The sequence below is a fragment of the Panulirus ornatus genome, chromosome 13 (assembly GCF_036320965.1).
Source record: "Panulirus ornatus isolate Po-2019 chromosome 13, ASM3632096v1, whole genome shotgun sequence".
NCBI lineage: Eukaryota > Metazoa > Arthropoda > Malacostraca > Decapoda > Palinuridae > Panulirus > Panulirus ornatus.
Window position 1 is genome coordinate 468,798 of NC_092236.1, and position 21,636 is coordinate 490,433.

Below are 21,636 nucleotides of genomic sequence, written 5' to 3' on the forward strand. Positions count from 1 at the left end.
TGTATATTTGCGTGTGTTCACGTATGTATATACATGTGTATGGGGGGGGGTTGGGCCATTTCTTTCGTCTCTTTCCTTGCGCTACCTCGCAAACGCGGGAGACAGCGACAAAAAAAAAAAAATATATATATATATATATATATACTATTTTTTTATTATTTCTTTTTATTTTGCTTTGTCGCTGTTTCCTGCGCTAGCGAGGTAGCGCAAGGAAACGGGCGAAAGAATGGCCCAACCCACCCACATACACATGTATATACTTACACGTCCACACACGCAAATATACATACCTATACATCTCAATGTACACATATATATACACACACAGACATATACATATATACACATGTACACAATCCATACTGTCTGCCTTTATTTATTCCCATCGCCACCTTGCCAAACATGGAATAACAACCCCCTCCCCCCTCATGTGTGCGAGGTAGCGCTAGGAAAAGACAACAAAGGCCCCATTCATTCACACTTAGTCTCTAGCTGTCATGTAATAATGCACCGAAACCACAGCTCCCTTTCCACATCCAGGCCCCACAGAACTTTCCATGGTTTACCCCAGACGCTTCACATGCCCTGGTTCACTCCATTGTCAGCACGTCGACCCCTGTATACCACATAGTTCCAATTCACTCTATTCCTTGCACGCCTTTCACCCTCCTGCATGTTCAGGCCCCGATCACTCAAAATCTTTTTCACTCCATCTTTCCACCTCCAATTTGGTCTCCCACTTCTCCTCGTTCCCTCCACCTCTGACACATATATCCTCTTGGTCAATCTTTCCTCACTCATTCTCTCCATGTGACCAAACCATTTCAAAACACCCCCCTCTGCTCTCTCAACCACACTCTTTTTATTTCCACACATCTCTCTTACTCTTACATTACCTACTCGATCAAACCACCTCACACCACATATTGTCCTCAAACATCTCATTTCCAACACATCCACCCTCCTGCGCACAACTCTATCCATAGCCCACGTCTCGCAACCATACAACATTGTTGGAACCTTTATTCCTTCAAACATACCCATCTTTGCTTTCCGAGATAATGTTCTCGACTTCCACACATTCTTCAAGGCTCCCAGAATTTTCGCCCCCTCCCCCACCCTATGATTCACTTCCGTTTCCAAGGTTCCATCCGCTGCCAGATCCACTCCCAGATATCTAAAACACTTCACTGCCTCCAGTTTTTCTCCATTCAAACTTACCTCCCAATTGATTTGACCCTCAAGCCTACTGTACCTAATAACCTTGCTCTTATTCACATTTACTCTTAACTTTTTTCTTTCACACACTTTACCAAACTCAGTCACCAGCTTCTGCAGTTTCTCACATGAATCAGCCACCAGCGCTGTATCATCAGCGAACAACAATTGACTCCATTCCCAAGCTCTCTCATCCACAACAGACTGCATACTTGCCCCTCTTTCCAAAACTCTTGCATTGCATTCACCTCCCTAAACAAATTAAACGAGCATGGAGACATCACACACCCCTGCCGCAAACCTACATTCACTGAGAACCAATCACTTTCCTCTCTTCCTACACGTACACATGCCTTACATCCTCGATAAAAACTTTTCACCGCTTCTAACAACTTGCCTCCCACACCATATATTCTTAATACCTTCCACAGAGCATCTCTATCAACTCTATCATATGCCCTCTCCAGATCCATAAATGCTACATACAAATCCATTTGCTTTTCTAAGTATTTCTCACATACATTCTTCAAAGCAAACACCTGGTCCACACATCCTCTACCACTTCTGAAACCACACAGTCTTCCCTAATCTGATGCTTTGTACATGCCTTCACCCTCTCAATCAATACCCTCCCATATAATTTCCCAGGAATACTCAACAAACTTATACCTCTGTAATTTGAGCACTCACTCTTATCCCCTTTGCCTTTGTACAATGGCACTATGCAAGCATTGCCCCAATCCTCAGGCACCTCACCATGAATCATACATACATTAAGTAACCTTACCAACCAGTCAACAAAACAGTCACCCCCTTTTTTAATAAATAAATCTTCCATAAAGCTTTTACTACCTCTTCTGTGTTTACCAAATCATTTTCCCTAACCCTCTCACTTTGCACACCACCTCGACCAAAACACCCTATATCTGCCACTCTATCATCAAACACATTCAACAAACCTTCAAAATACTCACTCCATCTCCTTCTCACATCACCACTACTTGTTATCACCTCCCCATTAGCCCCCTTCACTGAAGTTCCCATTTGCTCCCCTGTCTTATGCTTTTTATTTACCTCCTTCCAAAACATCTTTTAATTCTTCCTAAAATTTAATGATACTCTCTCACCCCAACTCTCATTTGCCCTCTTTTTCATCTCTTGCACCTTTCTCTTGACCTCCTGTCTCTTTCTTTTATACATCTCCCACTCATTTGCATTTTTTCCCTGCAAAAATCGTCTAAATGCCTCTCTCTTCTCTTTCACTAATAATCTTACTGCTTCATCCCACCACTCATTACCCTTTCTAATCAACCCACCTCCCATGCTTCTCATGCCACAAGCATCTTTTGCGCAAGCCATCACTGCTTCCCTGAATATATCCCATTCCTTCCCCACTCCCCTTATGCCCTTGGTTCTTACCTATTTCCATTCTGTACTCAGTCTCTCCTGGTACTTCCTGACACAAGTCTCCTTCCCAAGCTCACTTACTCTCACCACTCTCTTCACCCCAACATTCTCTCTTCTTTTCTGAAAACCCCTGCAAATCTTCACCTTCGGTTCCATAAGATAATGATCAGACATCCCTCCAGTTGCACCTCTCAGCCCATTAACATCCAAAAGTCTCTCTTTCTCGCCCCTATCAATTAACATGTAATCCAATAACGCTCTCTGGCCATCTCTCTTACTTACATACGTATACTTATGTATATCTCGCTTTTTAAACCAGGTATTCCCAATCACCATTCCTTTTTCAGCACATAGATCTACAAGCTCTTCACCATTTCCGTTTACAACACTGAACACCCCATGTATACCAATTATTCCCTCAAGTTCCACATTACTCACCTTTGCATTCAAATCACCCATCACTATAACCCAGTCTTGTGCATCAAAACTACTAACACACTCATTCAGCTGCTCCCAAAACACTTGCCTCTCATGATCTTTCTTCTCATGCCCAGGTGCAGATGCATATGCACCAATAATTTTTTTTTTTTTCACAGGCTGCATTTTGTCACCTTCATATAGCAGCTCTCATGGCTGAGTATTTACGTCACCAAGGAGAGTTTCCTGAGGGTTGCCACGTCTTCTCAATCATATCAGATAATATTCCAAGGGATGAGTCTAACCTGCGGTTAGATGCTGGTAAGATGCTTTTTGAAGAATTCAGTGGTTTGTGTTGTTGCTCTGGTTTACTTTAGATTTTATGTTTTTTATAGGGTGACTGTGACTTATTTTAGCTAATTAGGCTGAAGGACTAATGATTAAACTAACTATCCTTTCACTTTAAAGATGACAAGAAACAAAATTAAAGTGGAAAAATAAAGACTAACAAATAAGGTGAGACAAGATTACATGTTGACTATATCAAAGAGGAGGATGCTGATACTTTGATGAATACAAGTATAGTCAACCCAGAATGTATGTTAAAGCACAATGCATTCATATTTAAGAAGATGCAGATATTTTGATAAGGTAATTATGGGTATGAAAGCTCTCCTTTTTGGAATTGTAGTTGCCAGGGGATATTATTATTGTGAAGGAAGTGAATGTATGTTCATCCTGAAATGTTTTACAAATATGGCACATCATATAAGTAAATCAGATGAGCATAAGTTTATGCACAAAATGAACATAGATTCATGCACTCACGAAACCTAGTTACAGACAGAAACTTGCCTTTATTACACAAGTTTTTGAAGGCATAAGAAAGATGAGAAATGTAGATTTCAACATCCAGGAACAAAGTATGTAGAAAGTACAAGAATTAAAAATGAAATTTTAGGATGTGGAGGAAGAAAAGAATCATGGTCAGCAAAGAGTTGAAAGTTGCCATACAAGAAGATATAAACAGAGATGGAAATTGTTTAATGAAAACCAGAGGAGATTCATGGTCTAGAAAACAGATGGAGAAGAAAAGGAAAAAAAGAGGTGCAAATTTGATAATGAATGGCAGAAATATGAATGTGAAAATGACATATTATTGAACAGAAGAGCAAAATGGAACAATAGCTTGTACCAATATAGAAAGAATATAGAGAATAGGACATTAAAAGAGACCAAAATGGAATAAGAACTAAAACCAATAGTGGCCAAATTCAGAAACCTACCAAACCAATGGATTTTTTTTTTCAGAGAACAAAATAAGGGAAGTCTTAGCAAAAGAAATTTGATAGTACAGTATAATCAAGACAAAGAAACCCCTTTGAGAATCAGAAATGAGCTACTCTTAAATGAGAAATCAAACAGCCAAAAAAGTGACCAACTAAGGACCTATAAAGGATTAGTGAATCATTAATACAGAAGATATGTAAGTAATCACAGTTTGTACATGACAGCTCGAGAGTGAATGTGTCCAAATGAGGTTGCTGATAAGCTGTTCCTGGTGCTACTTCACTAATGCAGGAGAGGCAGTTATGTATAGAAAAAATTGAGACATTTTGAAACAAGGTAACTTACATCAGTGAATACACTAAAGATCTAAAGATAACAACACACAACTGATCAGTATTTCAGAAACTTGGATTTATAAGAAAATGAAAGATGAAACAGACTTGGAACAGTATGAAATATTCATAGCATAGATAGCCAAAATCAAACAATAGCTTTATACACAGACATAAAAGTGGATGGTGCAAGTTATCAGATCACATCATTGAATTAACTACAGCACACTTTGTGGAAATGAATGAATGTGTCCATGATACAGCAGTTGAAGACAACAATAGATTGAGCAACATGAATTTTCTTCATAACAGTACAGATTGGAGAGCTATCAGTGAATAGATTTTAAATACATAATAGAGTAAGATCTTCAACAACAACAATACAGAGTAATATTCTATGAGAAAATATGACAGACAATCATTGGGTTGACACCAGCCAAAATGAAAATACAGCTTAATGGAAGATATGAAGAGACAAAAACCAATGGAGGAATAGAATAAGAACGGAAAAAAAAATAATTGGAAAGAGTGAGGAACAAATAAAAGAGACCTTGAGAAAATGAGAAAATTCTATAGAACAGATCTGAGAATGAGTGTACAGAGATGAAAAACATGGACAGAAACCCAGTTACCATTTTTGCACTTGACCAAAACAGAAAGCAAAAAATCAGAGATTAGACCTTTTACTGAGAGAAATGTATGAAAATGACCCCATTTTTTTTTTTATTTGCTATTTTCCGCATGAGCAAGTTAGCTTCCAGAACAGATTAACTGAGCCTTAGAGGATTAAAGATCATTACCTGCCTCCTTCCTCTGTTCCTTGTTTTGGAAAGTATTACAAAATGGAAGATTTCCAGCCCCCTGCTCACTTCCCTCCCATTCTCCATCTATGTGATTCAGGAGATACATGGGTAGTATTCTTTCTCTGTCATCCCTGTGGATATATGAAAATATGCAAGGTAGTAATTGAACAATACATATTATTCTGCTCAGAGGCTAAGAAAATTTAGATGATGAACTCTTGCAAATACATACTGACTGCATTTTAGACGGACATGATGAAAAGATATAAGCAGGGCAGATGATGACCTTTGAGAGAACTCATAAGTGAGACCAAATGGAATTCCAGCCATCATCCTAAAGAAGACCAAAAGCAGCAATAGTGAAACTAGTGCTGAAGCAAAATTTTTATTATAACAAAGAAGCAGGCAATTGCAAAATGGCATTTGTAACACCAATTCACAAAGGAGGATCAAAGCTTATACCTTGGTAGTATAGGCAATTTAGCTTGAACTCATATGTAATAAAAGTCATTTAAAGTGATAAAAGGATACATCCTAGTGTATCTTATAAGAGCAAGAAACATAAGACCCAGCATGGATTTATACCTGGCAATAGTATATAAACCTAATTATTAGCTCATTACAATAACAGTCATGAAACGTTGATGCATTGAAAGAGAATGGACACTGTCTTTCTCAATCTCCTTGAGTGTACAGTCACTCTCACTGAACAAAACATGAACCATTTCAGGCATCACATATAAAATGTGATATTCACTCTCCATATATATATTATTTTATTTTATTTATTTTGCTTTGTCGCTGTCTCCCGCACCTGCGAGGTAGGGCAAGGAAACAGATGAAAGAAATGGCCCAACCCACCCCCACACACATCACACACACATACGTCCACACACACAAACATACACATCAACACATCCGAACGTACGCACATATATACACACACAGACACACACATATACACATATGCACACAATTCACACTGTCTGCCCCTACTCTCCCCCATCGCCACCCCGGCACACACGAATAACATCCCCCTCCCCCCTCATGTGCACGAGGCAGCGCCAGGAAAAGACAACAAAGGCCCCATTCGCTCACACTCAGTCTCCAGCTGTCATGCAATAATGCCCGAAACCACAGCTCCCTATCCACATCCAGGCCCCACAGAACTTTCCATGGTTTACCCCAGACGATTCACATGCCCTGATTCAATCCATTGACAGCACATCGACCCCAGTATACCACATCGATCCAATTCACTCTATTCCTTGCCCACCTTTCACCCTCCTGCATGTTCAGGCCCCGATGACTCAAAATCTTTTTCACTCCATCTTTCCACCTCCAATTTGGTCTCCCACTTCTCCTCGTTTCCTCCACCTCTGACACATATAGCCTCTTGGTCAATCTTTCCTCACTCTTTCTCTCCATGTGCCCAGACCATTTCAAAACACCCTCCTCTGCTCTCTCAACTACGCTCTTTTTATTTCCACACATCTCTCTTACCCTTACATTACTTACTCGATCAAACCACCTCACACCACATATTGTCCTCAAACATCTCAGATCCAGCACATCCACCCTCCTGCGCACAACTCTATCCATAGCCCACGCCTCGCAACCATACAACAATGTTGGAACCACTATTCCTTCAAACATACCCATTTTTGCTTTCGGAGATAAGAGTAAGGTTATTTTCGGAGTTAAGAGTAATGTTATTAGGTACAGTAGGGTTGAGGGTCAAGTCAATTGGGAGGTAAGTTTGAATGGAGAAAAACTGGAGGAAGTGAAGTTTTAGATATCTGGGAGTGGATCTGGCAGCGGATGGAACCATGGAAGTGGAAGTAAATCATAGGGTGGGGGAGGGGGCGAAAATCCTGGGAGCCTTGAAGAATGTGTGGAAGTTGAGAACATATATATATATATATATATATATATATATATATATATATATATATATTTATATTTATTTATTATACTTTGTCGCTGTCTCCCGCGTTAGCGAGGTAGCCAAGGAAACAGACGAAAAAATGGCCCAACCCACCCATATACACATGTATATACATACACATCCACACACGCACCTATACATACCTATACATCTCAACGTATGCATATATATACACACACTGACATATGCATATATACACATGTACATAATTCATACTGTCTGCCCTTATTCATTTCCGTGGCCACCACATCACACATGAAATGAACCCCCCCCCCCCATGTGTGCGAGGTAGTGCTAGGAAAAGAAAACAAAGGGTACATTCGTTTACACTCAGTCTCTAGCTGTCACGTAATAATGCACTGAAACCACAGCTCCCTTTCCACATCCAGGCCCCACACACTTTCCATGGTTTACCCCAGACGCTTCACATGCCCTGATTCAATCCATTGACAGCACGTCGACCCCGGTATACCACATCATTCCAATTCACTCTATTCCTTGCACGCCTTTCACCCTCCTGCATGTTCAGGCCCCGATCACTCAAAATCTTTTTCACTCCATCTTTCCACCTCCAATTTGGTCTCCCACTTCTCCTCGTTCCCTCCACCTCCGACACATATATCTTCTTGGTCAATCTTTCCTCACTCATTCTTTCCATGTGCCCAAACCATTTCAAAACACCCTCTTCTGCTCTCTCAACCACACTTTTTATTTCCACACATCTCTCTTACCCTTACATTACTTACTCGATCAAACCACCTCACACTATATATTGTCCTTAAACATCTCATTTCCAGCACATCCACCCTCCTGCGCACAACTCTATCCATAGCCCACGCCTCGCAACCATACAACATTGTTGGAACCTTTATTCCTTCAAACATACCCATTTTTGCTTTCCGAGATAATGTTCTCGACTTCCAAACATTCTTCAAGGCTCCCAGAATTTTCGCCCCCTCCCCCACCCTATGATCCACTTCCGCTTCCATGGTTCCATCCGCTGCCAGATCCATTCCCAGATATCTATAACACTTTGCTTCCTCCAGTTTTTCTCCATTCAAACTTACCTCCCAATTGACTTGACCCTCAGCCCTACTGTACCTAATAACCTTGCTCTTATTCACATTTACTCTTAACTTTCTTCTTTCACACACTTTACCAAACTCAGTCACCAGCTTCTGCAGTTTCTTACATGAATGAGCCACCAGCGCTGTATCATCAGCGAACAACAACTGACTCACTTCCCAAGCTCTCTCATCCACAACAGACTGCGTACTTGCCCCTCTTTCCAAAACTCTTGCATTCACCTCCCTAACAACCCCATCCATAAACAAATTAAACAACCATGGAAACATCACACACCCATGCCACAAACCTACATTCACTGAGAACAATCACTTTCCTCTCTTCCTACACATACACATGCCTGACATCCTCGATAAAAACTTTTCACTGCTTCTAACAACTTGCCTCCCACTCCATATATTCTTAAAACCTTCCACAGAGCATCTCTATCAACTCTATCATATGCCTTCTCCAGATCCATAAATGCTACATACAAATCCATTTGTTTTTCTAAGTATTTCTCACATACATTCTTCAAAGCAAACACCTGATCCACACATCCTCTACCACTTCTGAACCCACACTGCTCTTCCCCAATCTGATGCTCTGTACATGCCTTCACCCTCTCAATCAATACCCTCCCATATAATTTACCAGGAATACTCAACAAACTTATATCTCTGTAATTTGAGCACTTACTCTTATCCCCTTTGCCTATGTACAATGGCACTATGCAAGCATACCACCAATCCTCAGGCACCTCACCATGAATCATACATAGATTAAATAACCTCACCAACCAGTCAGCAATACAGTCACCCCCTTTTTTAATAAATTCCACTGCAATACCATCCAAACCTGCTGCCTTGCCGGCTTTCATCTTCCGTAAAGCTTTTACTACCTCTTCTCTATTTACCAAATCATTTTCCCTAACCCTCTCACTTTGCACACCACCTCGACCAAAACACCCTATATCTGCCACGAGGAGAAGTGGGAGACCAAATTAGACGTGGAAAGATGGAGTGAAAAAGATTTTGAGTGATCGGGGCCTGAACATGCAGGAGGGTGAAAGGCGTGCAAGGAATAGAGTGAATTGGAACGATGTGGTATACCGGGGTCGACGTGCTGTCAATGGATTGAACCAGGGCATGTGAAGCATCTGGGGTAAACCATGGAAAGTTCTGTGGGGCGTGGATGTGGAAAGGGAGCCGTGGTTTCGGTGCATTATTACATGACAGCTAGAGACTGAGTGTGAACGAATGTGGCCTTTGTTGTCTTTTCCTAGCGCTACCTCGCACACATGAGGGGGGAGGGGGTTGTTATTCCATGTGTGGCGAGGTGGCGATGGGAATAAATAAAGGCAGACAGTATGGGTTATGTACACGTGTATATATGTATATGTCTGTGTGTGTATATATATGTGTACATTGAGATGTATAGGTATGTATATTTGCGTGTGTGGACGTGTATGTATATACATGTGTACATGGGTGGGCTGCTCCATTCTTTCATCTGTTTCCCTGCGCTACCTCGCTAACGCGGGAGACCGACAAAGCAAAATAATGATAAAAAAAATATATATATATATATATATATATATATATATATATGTGTGTGTGTATGTGTATGTATAAGTGCGTGTGTGGGTGTTTATGTATATACATGTGTATGTGGGTGGGTTGGGCCATTCCTCGTCTGTTTCCTTGTGCTAACTCGCTAACGTGGGAGATGGTGGTTAAATATAATTAAGAATAATGATAATATACATATATGTGTGTGTGTGTGTGTGTATGTGTGTGTGTGTGTGTGTGTGTGTGTATGTGTGTGTGTGTGTGTGTGTGTGTGTGGGTGTGTGTGTATGAATGGATGGACCATTCTTTGTCTGGTTCTTGGTGCTATCTCTCTAACATGAGAAGCAGCGATTAAGTATGTTTGAAAGGAAACCGTAAAAATAAAGATTTTGCAAAGCCCCCTTTAGTGAGAAAGTAAATGTACTAAACTATGTAATAGATGTGTAAATAGAAAGATTGGAAGAGGTGACAGAATTTATGTATTTTTTTTTATTTTTCATGTTGAAGGCTCCAGTCATGAACAAAAGTCTGCATCAATGCCGGGCCTTAATTGAAATATAGAGATAATTATTAGATGGAGAAAGAAAAGACAAGGAAAAGTATTTACAAATTTTTGAGAAAGTAACAAAAGGCCCACCCTTGAGTTACTGATGGCCACACAATAATCATGTGATGCAGCAGCTTGCCGAGTACTGCATTGTCTAGCTAGTGTTAGGGGCACACAGGCAGCCATTTCTTGGGAGCTATCTTGGGTACATCTGATGATATGGAAGGAGAGACAAGGGAGAGAGCAGTACAGCTTAGAAGTCATTGGGTCCCAGAATAGAATAATGAAAGATATAGGTGTATATATGGGATTGAAGAAAGGATGAATGGACAGCGAAATCCTCCCAACCCTGACCTATGCAGGCAAAACATTGACATGGGTTGAGTTACATAGGTCATGAATCCAGGCAGTGGAAAGAGCTATTTGAGAGGAGCATTATGGCATGAATACACAGAATTACAAAAGTAATGACAGGGTGTATGAGAGATATGGTATAGCAGGGAATGCAAAGGGAATGAATTGTGGAGTAGAGTGGTTGAATTGAAATACTTTGAGATGGTTTGGGCATGCTGGAAGAATACAAGACACTAAGTTTATGAGGAGAGTGCACGATAGTGCGATTAAAAGAGTTTGTGTGAGAAGATCACCTGTGACATGGGGAAATAGAGTTGAAGAGTACTGGAGGGAGAGAATAGAGAGAAGAATGCTTGGAATGTTGCATGTGAGGTGGGAATGTAAGGACATGGATAAATGAAGACTTTTGCTGACCCCACCTCCTTGATGGGAGTTCCCAGAGACATAGTTAGATAGACTAAATCTTACATTACTTGAATTCATATAATTGTTTTGGTAATTCTGGTGTGTATAATGTATATTTCAAGTGAATTTAGCAAGAAATGTTAACCATATTGAATATTTGTGGTGTTGCTGGACTCTGCCTACTTGATGTTACACCACAGGTGAAAAGTTTCTTTTTGCAAGTCTTTATTGTTAGGATACATGACTCTTTGATAGAAATAGAAAATTCAGTAAGATGATATTTGCTATAAAACAGATGTGGCTTTCTTTGGCTTACCCAGTTGTAGTTATGATAACATATTTACAAGTATACTGATTTTCACAGGTTTAGTGGACACAGTTTTCACCATGGACTCACTGATTAGTCAGCTGGAGTTATCTGGAGGGATGGTTGAGCGAGCAGAGAGATATGAATTACTTGGTAACCTTTACCGCATTCTCATTCCCATATACGAAGCACGACGTAACTACCCAGCACTTGTCCAGTGCTATTCACACTTGTATCAGGTCAGCAATCAGCTTTACACTTTTGTTCCTCTGTACATATATTGTCAACAGTTGTAATTACCTGTTTGTACATTATGGAGAGAGAGAGTTCTACATTCATTTGGCCCCATCTCCTGAAACTTCTGTTCTGTCACTTAGCATTTCAAACCTTAGTGAACTGCCAGTGTTCAGTGTCTACTCATTGGTTTATTTCAACTACCAACCACCCTAACACTAAACCATATCTTATTAATTCCCTTGCTAACTAGCCTTCTGCCCAGCTTGTTACTATTCAGATTTATTTCTTTATAATGATTTTGTCAGTTTATTGATTTAGTTGAGTGAATTTTTGAGCCATTTATGGGAAAACAATTTTTCACATATTTTTTGCATTTTTCAATATCTTTCTCACTTTTGGATTTCAAGGAATTCTAGTAGCAGATTTAGAGAATATATCTCCTTTTGATGTTGAAAAATCAGTAGGAAATGTTATTATTATTATTATTATTATTATTTTGCTTTGTCGCTGTCTCCCACGTTTGCGAGGTAGCGCAAGGAAATAGATGAAAGAAATGGCCCAACCCACCCCCATACACAATGTATATACAGACACGTCCACACACGCAAATATACATACCTATACATCTCAATGTACACATATATATACACACACAGACACATACATATATACCCATGCACACAATTCACACTGTCTGCCTTTATTCATTCCCACCGCCACCTCGCCACACATGGAATACCAACACCCTCCCCCCTCATGTGTGCGAGGTAGCACTAGGAAAAGACAACAAAGGCCCCATTCGTTCACACTCAGTCTCTAGCTGTCATGCAATAATGCCCGAAACCACAGCTCCCTTTCCACATCCAGGCCCCACGCAACTTTCCATGGTTTACCCCAGACGCTTCACATGCCCTGATTCAATCCACTGACAGCACGTCAACCCCGGTATACCACATCCATCCAATTCACTCTATTCCTTGCCCTCCTTTCACCCTCCTGCATGTTCAGGCCCCAATCACACAAAATCTTTTTCACTCCATCTTTCCACCTCCAATTTGGTCTCCCACTTCTCCTCGTTCCCTCCACCTCCGACACATATATCCTCTTGGTCAATCTTTCCTCACTCATTCTCTCCATGTGCCCAAACCATTTCAAAACACCCTCTTCTGCTCTCTCAACCATGCTCTTTTTATTTCCACACATCTCTCTTACCCTTACATTACTTACTCGATCAAACCACCTCACACCACACATTGTCCTCAAACATCTCATTTCCAGCACATCCACCCTCCTGCACACAACTCTATCCATAGCTCATGCCTCGCAACCATACAACATTGTTGGAACCACTATTCCTTCAAACATACCCATTTTTGCTTTCCGAGATAATGTTCCCGACTTCCACACATTCTTCAAGGCTCCGAGGATTTTCGCCCTCTCCCCCACCCTATGATTCACTTCCGCTTCCATGGTTCCATCCGCTGCCAGATCCACTCCCAGATATCTAAAACACTACTTCCTTCAGTTTTTCTCCATTCAAACTTACCTCCCAATTGACTTGACCCTCAACCCTACTGTACCTAATAACCTTGCTCTTATTCACATTTCCTCTTAACTTTCTTCTTTCACACACTTTACCAAACTCAGTCACCAGCTTCTGCAGTTTCTCACATGAATCAGCCACCAGCGCTGTATCATCAGCGAACAACAACTGACTAACTTCCCAAGCCCTCTCATCCACAACAGACTTCATACTTGCCCCTCTTTCCAAAACTCTTGCATTCACCTCCCTAACAACCCCATCCATAAACAAATTAAACAACCATGGAGACATCACACACCCCTGCCGCAAACCTACATTCACTGAGAACCAATCACTTTCCTCTCTTCCTACACGTACACATGCCTTACATCCTCGATAAAAACTTTTCACTGCTTCTAACAACTTGCCTCCCACACCATATATTCTTAATACCTTCCACAGAGCATCTCTATCAACTCTATCATATGCCTTCTCCAGATCCATAAATGCTACATACAAATCCATTTGCTTTTCTAACTATTTCTCACATACATTCTTCAAAGCAAACATCTGATCCACACATCCTCTACCACTTCTGAAACCACACTGCTCTTCCCCAATCTGATGCTCTGTACATGCCTTCACCCTCTCAATCAATACCCTCCCATATAATTTACCAGGAATACTCAACAAACTTATATCTCTGTAATTTGAGCACTCACTCTTATCCCCTTTGCCTTTGTACAATGGCACTATGCACGCATTCCGCCAATCCTCAGGCACCTCACCATGAGTCATACATACATTAAATAACCTTACCAACCAGTCAACAATACAGTCACCCCCTTTTTTGATATATTCCACTGCAATACCATCTAAACCTGCTGCCTTGCCGGCTTTCTTCCGCAAAGCTTTTACTACCTCTTCTCTGTTTACCAAATCATTTTCCCTAACCCTCTCACTTTGCACACCACCTCGACCAAAACACCCTATATCTGCCACTCTTATCATCAAACACATTCAACAAACCTTCAAAATACTCACTCCATCTCCTTCTCACATCACCACTACTTGTTATCACCTCCCCATTTGCGCACTTCACTGAAGTTCCCATTTGCTTCCTTGTCTTACGCACTTTATTTACCTCCTTCCAGAACATCTTTTTATTCTCCCTAAAATTTAATGATACTCTCTCACCCCACCTCTCATTTGCTCTCTTTTTCACCTCTTGCACCTTTCTCTTGACCTCCTGTCTCTTTCTTTTATACATCTCCCACTCAATTGCATATTTTCCCTGCAAAAGTCGTCCAAATGCCTCTCTCTTCTCTTTCACTAATAATCTTACTTCTTCATCCCACCACTCACTACCCTTTCTAATCAACCCACCTCCCACGCTTCTCATGCCACAAGCATCTTTTGCGCAATCCATCACTGATTCCCTAAATACATCCCATTCCTCCCCCACTCCCCTTACTTCCATTGTTCTCACCTTTTTCCATTCTGTACTCAGTCTCTCCTGGTACTTCCTCACACAAGTCTCTTTCCCAAGCTCACTTACTCTCACCACCCTCTTCACCCCAACATTCACTCTTCTTTTCTGAAAACCCATACAAATCTTCACCTTAGCCTCCACAAGATAATGATCAGACATCCCTCCAGTTGCACCTCTCAGCACATTAACATCCAAAAGTCTCTCTTTCGCGTGCCTGTCAATTAACACGTAATCCAATAACGCTCTCTGGCCATCTCTCCTACTTACATACGTATACTTATGTATATCTCGCTTTTTAAACCAGGTATTCCCAATCACCAGTCCTTTTTCAGCACATAAATCTACAAGCTCTTCACCATTTCCATTTCCAACACTGAACACCCCATGTATACCAATTATTCCCTCAACTGCCACATTACTCACCTTTGCATTCAAATCACCCATCACTATAACCCAGTCTCGTGCATCAAAACCACTAACACACTCATTCAGCTGCTCCCAAAACACTTGCCTCTCATGATCTTTCTTCTCATGCCCAGGTGCATTTGCACCAATAATCACCCATCTCTCTCCATCAACTTTCAGTTTTACCCATATTAATCAAGAATTTACTTTCTTACACTATCACATACTCCCACAACTCCTGTTTCAGGAGTACTGCTACTCCTTCCCTTGCTCTTGTCCTCTCACTAACCCCTGACTTTACTCCCAAGACATTCCCAAACCACTCTTCCCCTTTACCCTTGAGCTTCGTTTCACTCAGAGCCAAAACATCCAGGTTCCTTTCCTCAAACATACTACCTATCTCTCCTTTTTTCACATCTTGGTTACATCCACACACATTTAGACACCCCAATCTGAGTCTACGAGGAGGATGAGCACTCCCTGTGTGACTCCGTCTGTTTCCCATTTTTTAGAAAGTTAAAATTACAAGGAGGGGAGGATTTCTGGCCCCCCGCTCCCGTCCCCTCTAGTCGCCTTCTATGACACGTGAGGAATGCATGGGAAGTATTCTTTCAACCCTATCCCCAGGGATAATTATTATTTTATATTTTATTATACTTTGTCGCTGTCTCCCGCGTTTGCGAGGTAGCGCAAGGAAACAGACGAAAGCAATGGCCCAACCCCCCCCATACACATGTATATGCATACGTCCACACACGCAAATATACATACCTACACAGCTTTCCATGGTTTACCCCAGACGCTTCACATGCCTTGATTCAATCCACTGACAGCACGTCAACCCCGGTATACCACATCGCTCCAATTCACTCTATTCCTTGCCCTCCTTTCACCCTCCTGCATGTTCAGGCCCCGATCACACAAAATCTTTTTCACTCCATCTTTCCACCTCCAATTTGGTCTCCCTCTTCTCCTCATTCCCTCCACCTCCGACACATATATCCTCTTGGTCAATCTTTCCTCACTCATTCTCTCCATGTGCCCAAACCACTTCAAAACACCCTCTTCTGCTCTCTCAACCACGCTCTTTTTATTTCCACACATCTCTCTTACCCTTACGTTACTCACTCGATCAAACCACCTCACACCACACATTGTCCTCAAACATCTCATTTCCAGCACATCCATCCTCCTGTGCACAACTCTATCCATAACCCACGCCTCACAACCATACAACATTGTTGGAACCACTATTCCTTCAAACATACCCATTTTTGCTTTCCGAGATAATGTTCTCGACTTCCACACATTCTTCAAGGCCCCCAGAATTTTCGCCCCCTCCCCCACCCTATGATCCACCTCCGCTTCCATGGTTCCATCCGCTGCCAGATCCACTCCCAGATATCTAAAACACTTTACTTCCTCCAGTTTTTCTCCATTCAAACTCACCTCCCAATTGACTTGACCCTCAACCCTACTGTACCTAATAACCTTGCTCTTATTCACATTTACTCTTAACTTTCTTTTTCCACACACTTTACCAAACTCAATCACCAGGGATAATACATATATTAGGGGAGTGGGGGGAGGAATGGGATGTATTTAGGGAATCAGTGATGGATTGCGCAAAAGATGCTTGTGGCATGAGAAGAGTGGGAGGTGGGCTGTTTAGAAAGGGTAGTGAGTGGTGGGATGAAGAAGTAAGAGTATTAGTGAAAGAGAAGAGAGAGGCATTTGGACGATTTTTGCAGGGAAAAAATGCAATTGAGTGGGAGAAGTATAAAAGAAAGAGACAGGAGGTCAAGAGAAAGGTGCAAGAGGTGAAAAAAAGGGCAAATGAGAGTTGGGGTGAGAGACTATCAGTAAATTTTAGGGAGAATAAAAAGATGTTCTGGAAGTAGGTAAATAGGGTGCGTAAGACAAGGGAGCAAATGGGAACTTCAGTGAAGGGCGTAAATGGGGAGGTGATAACAAGTAGTGGTGATGTGAGAAGGAGATGGAATGAGTATTTTGAAGGTTTGTTGAATGTGTCTGATGACAGAGTGGCAGATATAGGGTGTTTTGGTCGAGGTGGTGTGCAAAGTGAGAGGGTTAGGGAAAATGATTTGGTAAACAGAGAAGAGGTAGTAAAAGCTTTGCGGAAGATGAAAGCCGGCAAGGCAGCAGGTTTGGATGGTATTGCAGTGGAATTTATTAAAAAAGGGGGTGACTGTATTGTTGACTGGTTGGTAAGGTTATTTAATGTATGTATGACTCATGGTGAGGTGCCTGAGGATTGGCGGAATGCGTGCATAGTGCCATTGTACAAAGGCAAAGGGGATAAGAGTGAGTGCTCAAATTACAGAGGTATAAGTTTGTTGAGTATTCCTGGTAAATTATATGGGAGGGTATTGATTGAGAGGGTGAAGGCATGTACAGAGCATCAGATTGGGGAAGAGCAGTGCGGTTTCAGAAGTGGTAGAGGATGTGTGGATCAGGTGTTTGCTTTGAAGAATGTATGTGAGAAATACTTAGAAAAGCAAATGGATTTGTATGTAGCATTTATGGATCTGGAGAAGGCATATGATAGAGTTGATAGAGATGCTTTGTGGAAGGTATTAAGAATATATGGTGTGGGAGGCAAGTTGTTAGAAGCAGTGAAAAGTTTTTATCAAGGATGTAAGGCATGTGTACGTGTAGGAAGAGAGGAAAGTGATTGGTTCTCAGTGAATGTAGGTTTGCGGCAGGGGTGTGTGATGTCTCCATGGTTGTTTAATTTGTTTATGGATGGGGTTGTTAGGGAGGTAAATGCAAGAGTCCTGGAAAGAGGGGCAAGTATGAAGTCTGTTGGGGATGAGAGAGCTTGGGAAGTGAGTCAGTTGTTGTTCGCTGATGATACAGCGCTGGTGGCTGATTCATGTGAGAAACTGCAGAAGCTGGTGACTGAGTTTGGTAAAGTGTGTGGAAGAAGAAAGTTAAGAGTAAATGTGAATAAGAGCAAGGTTATTAGGTACAGTAGGGTTGAGGGTCAAGTCAATTGGGAGGTGAGTTTGAATGGAGAAAAACTGGAGGAAGTGAAGTGTTTTAGATATCTGGGAGTGGATCTGTCAGCGGATGGAACCATGGAAGCGGAAGTGGATCATAGGGTGGGGGAGGGGCAAAAATTTTGGGAGCCTTGAAAAATGTGTGGAAATCGAGAACATTATCTCGGAAAGCAAAAATGGGTATGTTTGAAGGAATAGTGGTTCCAACAATGTTGTATGGTTGCGAGGCGTGGGCTATGGATAGAGTTGTGCGCAGGAGGATGGATGTGCTGGAAATGAGATGTTTGAGGACAATGTGTGGTGTGAGGTGGTTTGATCGAGTAAGTAACGTAAGGGTAAGAGAGATGTGTGGAAATAAAAAGAGCGTGGTTGAGAGAGCAGAAGAGGGTGTTTTGAAATGGTTTGGGCACATGGAGAGAATGAGTGAGGAAAGATTGACCAAGAGGATATATGTGTCGGAGGTGGAGGGAACGAGGAGAAGAGGGAGACCAAATTGGAGGTGGAAAGATGGAGTGAAAAAGATTTTGTGTGATCGGGGCCTGAACATGCAGGAGGGTGAAAGGAGGGCAAGGAATAGAGTGAATTGGAGCGATGTGGTATACAGGGGTTGACGTGCTGTCAGTGGATTGAATCAAGGCATGTGAAGCGTCTGGGGTAAACCATGGAAAGCTGTGTAGGTATGTATATTTGCGTGTGTGGACGTGTGTATGTACATGTGTATGGGGGGGGGGGGTTGGGCCATTTCTTTCGTCTGTTTCCTTGCGCTACCTTGCAAACGCGGGAGACAGCGACAAAGTATCAAAAAAAAAAAAAAAAATTATATATATATATATATAAATATATATAAATAATTATCTATAAATATATATATATATATATCCCTGGGGATAGGGACAAAGAATACTCCACGTATTCCCTCCGTGTCCTTTAAAAGGCGACTTAAAATGGAGGGTGCGGGGGCTTGGAAATCCTCCTCTCTCGTTTTTTTTTTTTTTTTTTGATATTTTTGTTTATTTTTTTGCTTTTAACTTTCCAAAAGATGGGAACAGAGAATTGGGCCATGTAAGGGTATTCCCCGCAAAGGCCCAGTCGCTCTGTTCTTAACCTACCAAACTCGTGGGGAAGGGGGCGGGAAATGGCGAACGTATTGAAAAAAAGAAAAAAAAATATTATATATAAGATTTAATATAATATATATATATATATATATTCATATTCCACACAAATACCACACATATACGACACATACCCAATATACACACAGTATAAATATGATACATATGAAAAATTTTTTTTTTTTTTTTTTTTTTTTATACTTTGTCGCTGTCGTGCCCGCGTTGCGAAGGTAGCGCAATGAAACAGACGTAGAGGAAATGGATGGCCAAACCCGCCCCCCATACACATGTATATACATACGTACACACACGCAAAATAACATACATACACAGCTTTCCCAGGGGGTGGTTTACACCCCAGACGATTCGACATGCCTGATTCAATCCACTGACAGCACGTCAACCCCGGTATACCACATCGCTCATCACATCTATTCCTTTTGGCCTCCTTTCAATCATTCACCCTCCTGCAATGTTCAGAGACCCGATCACACAAAAACTTGTTCACATCCAAATCCCCATAAACCACCTCCAATTTGTCTCCCCCTCTTCCTTCCTTGCTCCCTCCATTTCCGACACATATATCCTCTTGGTCAATCTGTCCTCACTCTTGACCTCTCCATGTGCCCAACACTTCAAAACACCCTCTTCTGCTCTCTCAACCACGCTCATTTTATTGATGCCACACATCTTCTCCTTACCCTTACTTACTATACTCACATCGATCAAACCACCTCAACACCCACCACATTGTCCCAAACATCTCTTTCCACACATCATCCCCTGCGCACAACCTATCATAGCTCCATCTCACGCCTCGCAACCATACAACATTGTTGGAACCATATTTCCTTCAAACATACACCATTTTTGGCCTCATCTGAGATAATGTTCTCGACTTCCACACATTCTTTCACGGCTCCCAGAATTTTCGCCCCCTCCCCCAACCTATGATCCACTTCCGCTTCCATGGTATCCATCCGCTGCCAAGATCCACCTCCCAGATATCTAAAAACACTCACTTCCTCAGTTTTTTTTTCTCCTTCAAACTCACCTCCAATTGACTTCGCCCTCAACCCTACTGTACCTAATAACCTTGCCCTATTCACATTTACTCCTATAACTTTCTTCTTCCAACACACTTTAACCAACTCATCACCACTTCTGCAGTTTCCAAATGAATCAGCCACCACGCTGTATACTCAGCGAACAAATTGTAAGAAATAATTTAGAAAACTGAAACTTCTAGCTTGAAAAGAAATGAAAAATGAATGTTCACATAAATGGGTTCAACCTCTGGCTATGGAAAAAGGAAATGTATAATTTATTTATGACATTCCTCTTTGTCCCTTTCTGAAAGTGTCCTGTACCTGTTACCTGCATGAAATATCTGCAAGCAAAAAAGGAAACTTAGGAAGGATCCTAGTAGAAAAGTTATCAGATGTACAAAAATGTTTGAGTAGTGAATGGATAGGAAACAAGGGAAGTAATGAATATGCAAAGTGTGGCAGTGTACAAAAGAACAAAAAGTGTATGAAGCATAGTCCAAGAGATATGCCTGTGAATATAGATCTCTCTCCCAGGCTGCATCGTGGCTCTGGTGTGATGACTTAAAGCCCATAGCATACGAAATAAAGCAAAAAATGAAAGCATGATTGGAATATGTACAGACAATTGACATCTTTGTAGGCATATTTCTTGATCTAATCACATGATAAAATAGACCATAAAATCAAATAAAAAGAATAGATGAAACCAATGAGATTACTGGTATTCCCCTATCATTAAATATAGACCATACAGCATAGAAATAGAGTTAAGGTTTCATAGCTGTGGAATTATCAGCAATGACATTAACACAGATAATCCTAGCTAATTGTCAAAGTTTAACAGCCTTGCTTACGAATGATTGGCTTCAAAGCTTTTCCCATAATTTTTGAACTTTAAAAGTTAATAACTAAAAGTTTATTTAAAGGTAATTCAATAATCTGAATTAATTGTGGAAGTTTAAGGTTGCAATTAAAAATGATTGAAATATACTGTTTCATCAAGTATTATTGACATTTTCATGCTAAGGTGCAAAACATTTTCTAAATTAATTTTGTGTAATTTCAGCTCTGGAATTAACAGTATACATTTATGGGTACTCTTTTCTGGGGCTGCCCCCCATAAGGAAGT

The 21,636-nt window shown here is 41.2% G+C and overlaps 1 protein-coding gene across 1 annotated transcript in view; it reads left to right on the top strand.

The window, feature by feature from the left end:
• Positions 1-21,636, top strand: part of Ziz (dedicator of cytokinesis protein Ziz) — a 526,511-nt gene that overhangs the window by 379,927 nt on the left and 124,948 nt on the right. The window contains exons 28-29 of the mRNA XM_071669140.1: positions 3,205-3,363; positions 11,722-11,903. Of these exons, the coding sequence (XP_071525241.1) occupies positions 3,205-3,363; positions 11,722-11,903 (341 nt within the window). The remainder of the gene's footprint in view (positions 1-3,204; positions 3,364-11,721; positions 11,904-21,636) is intronic.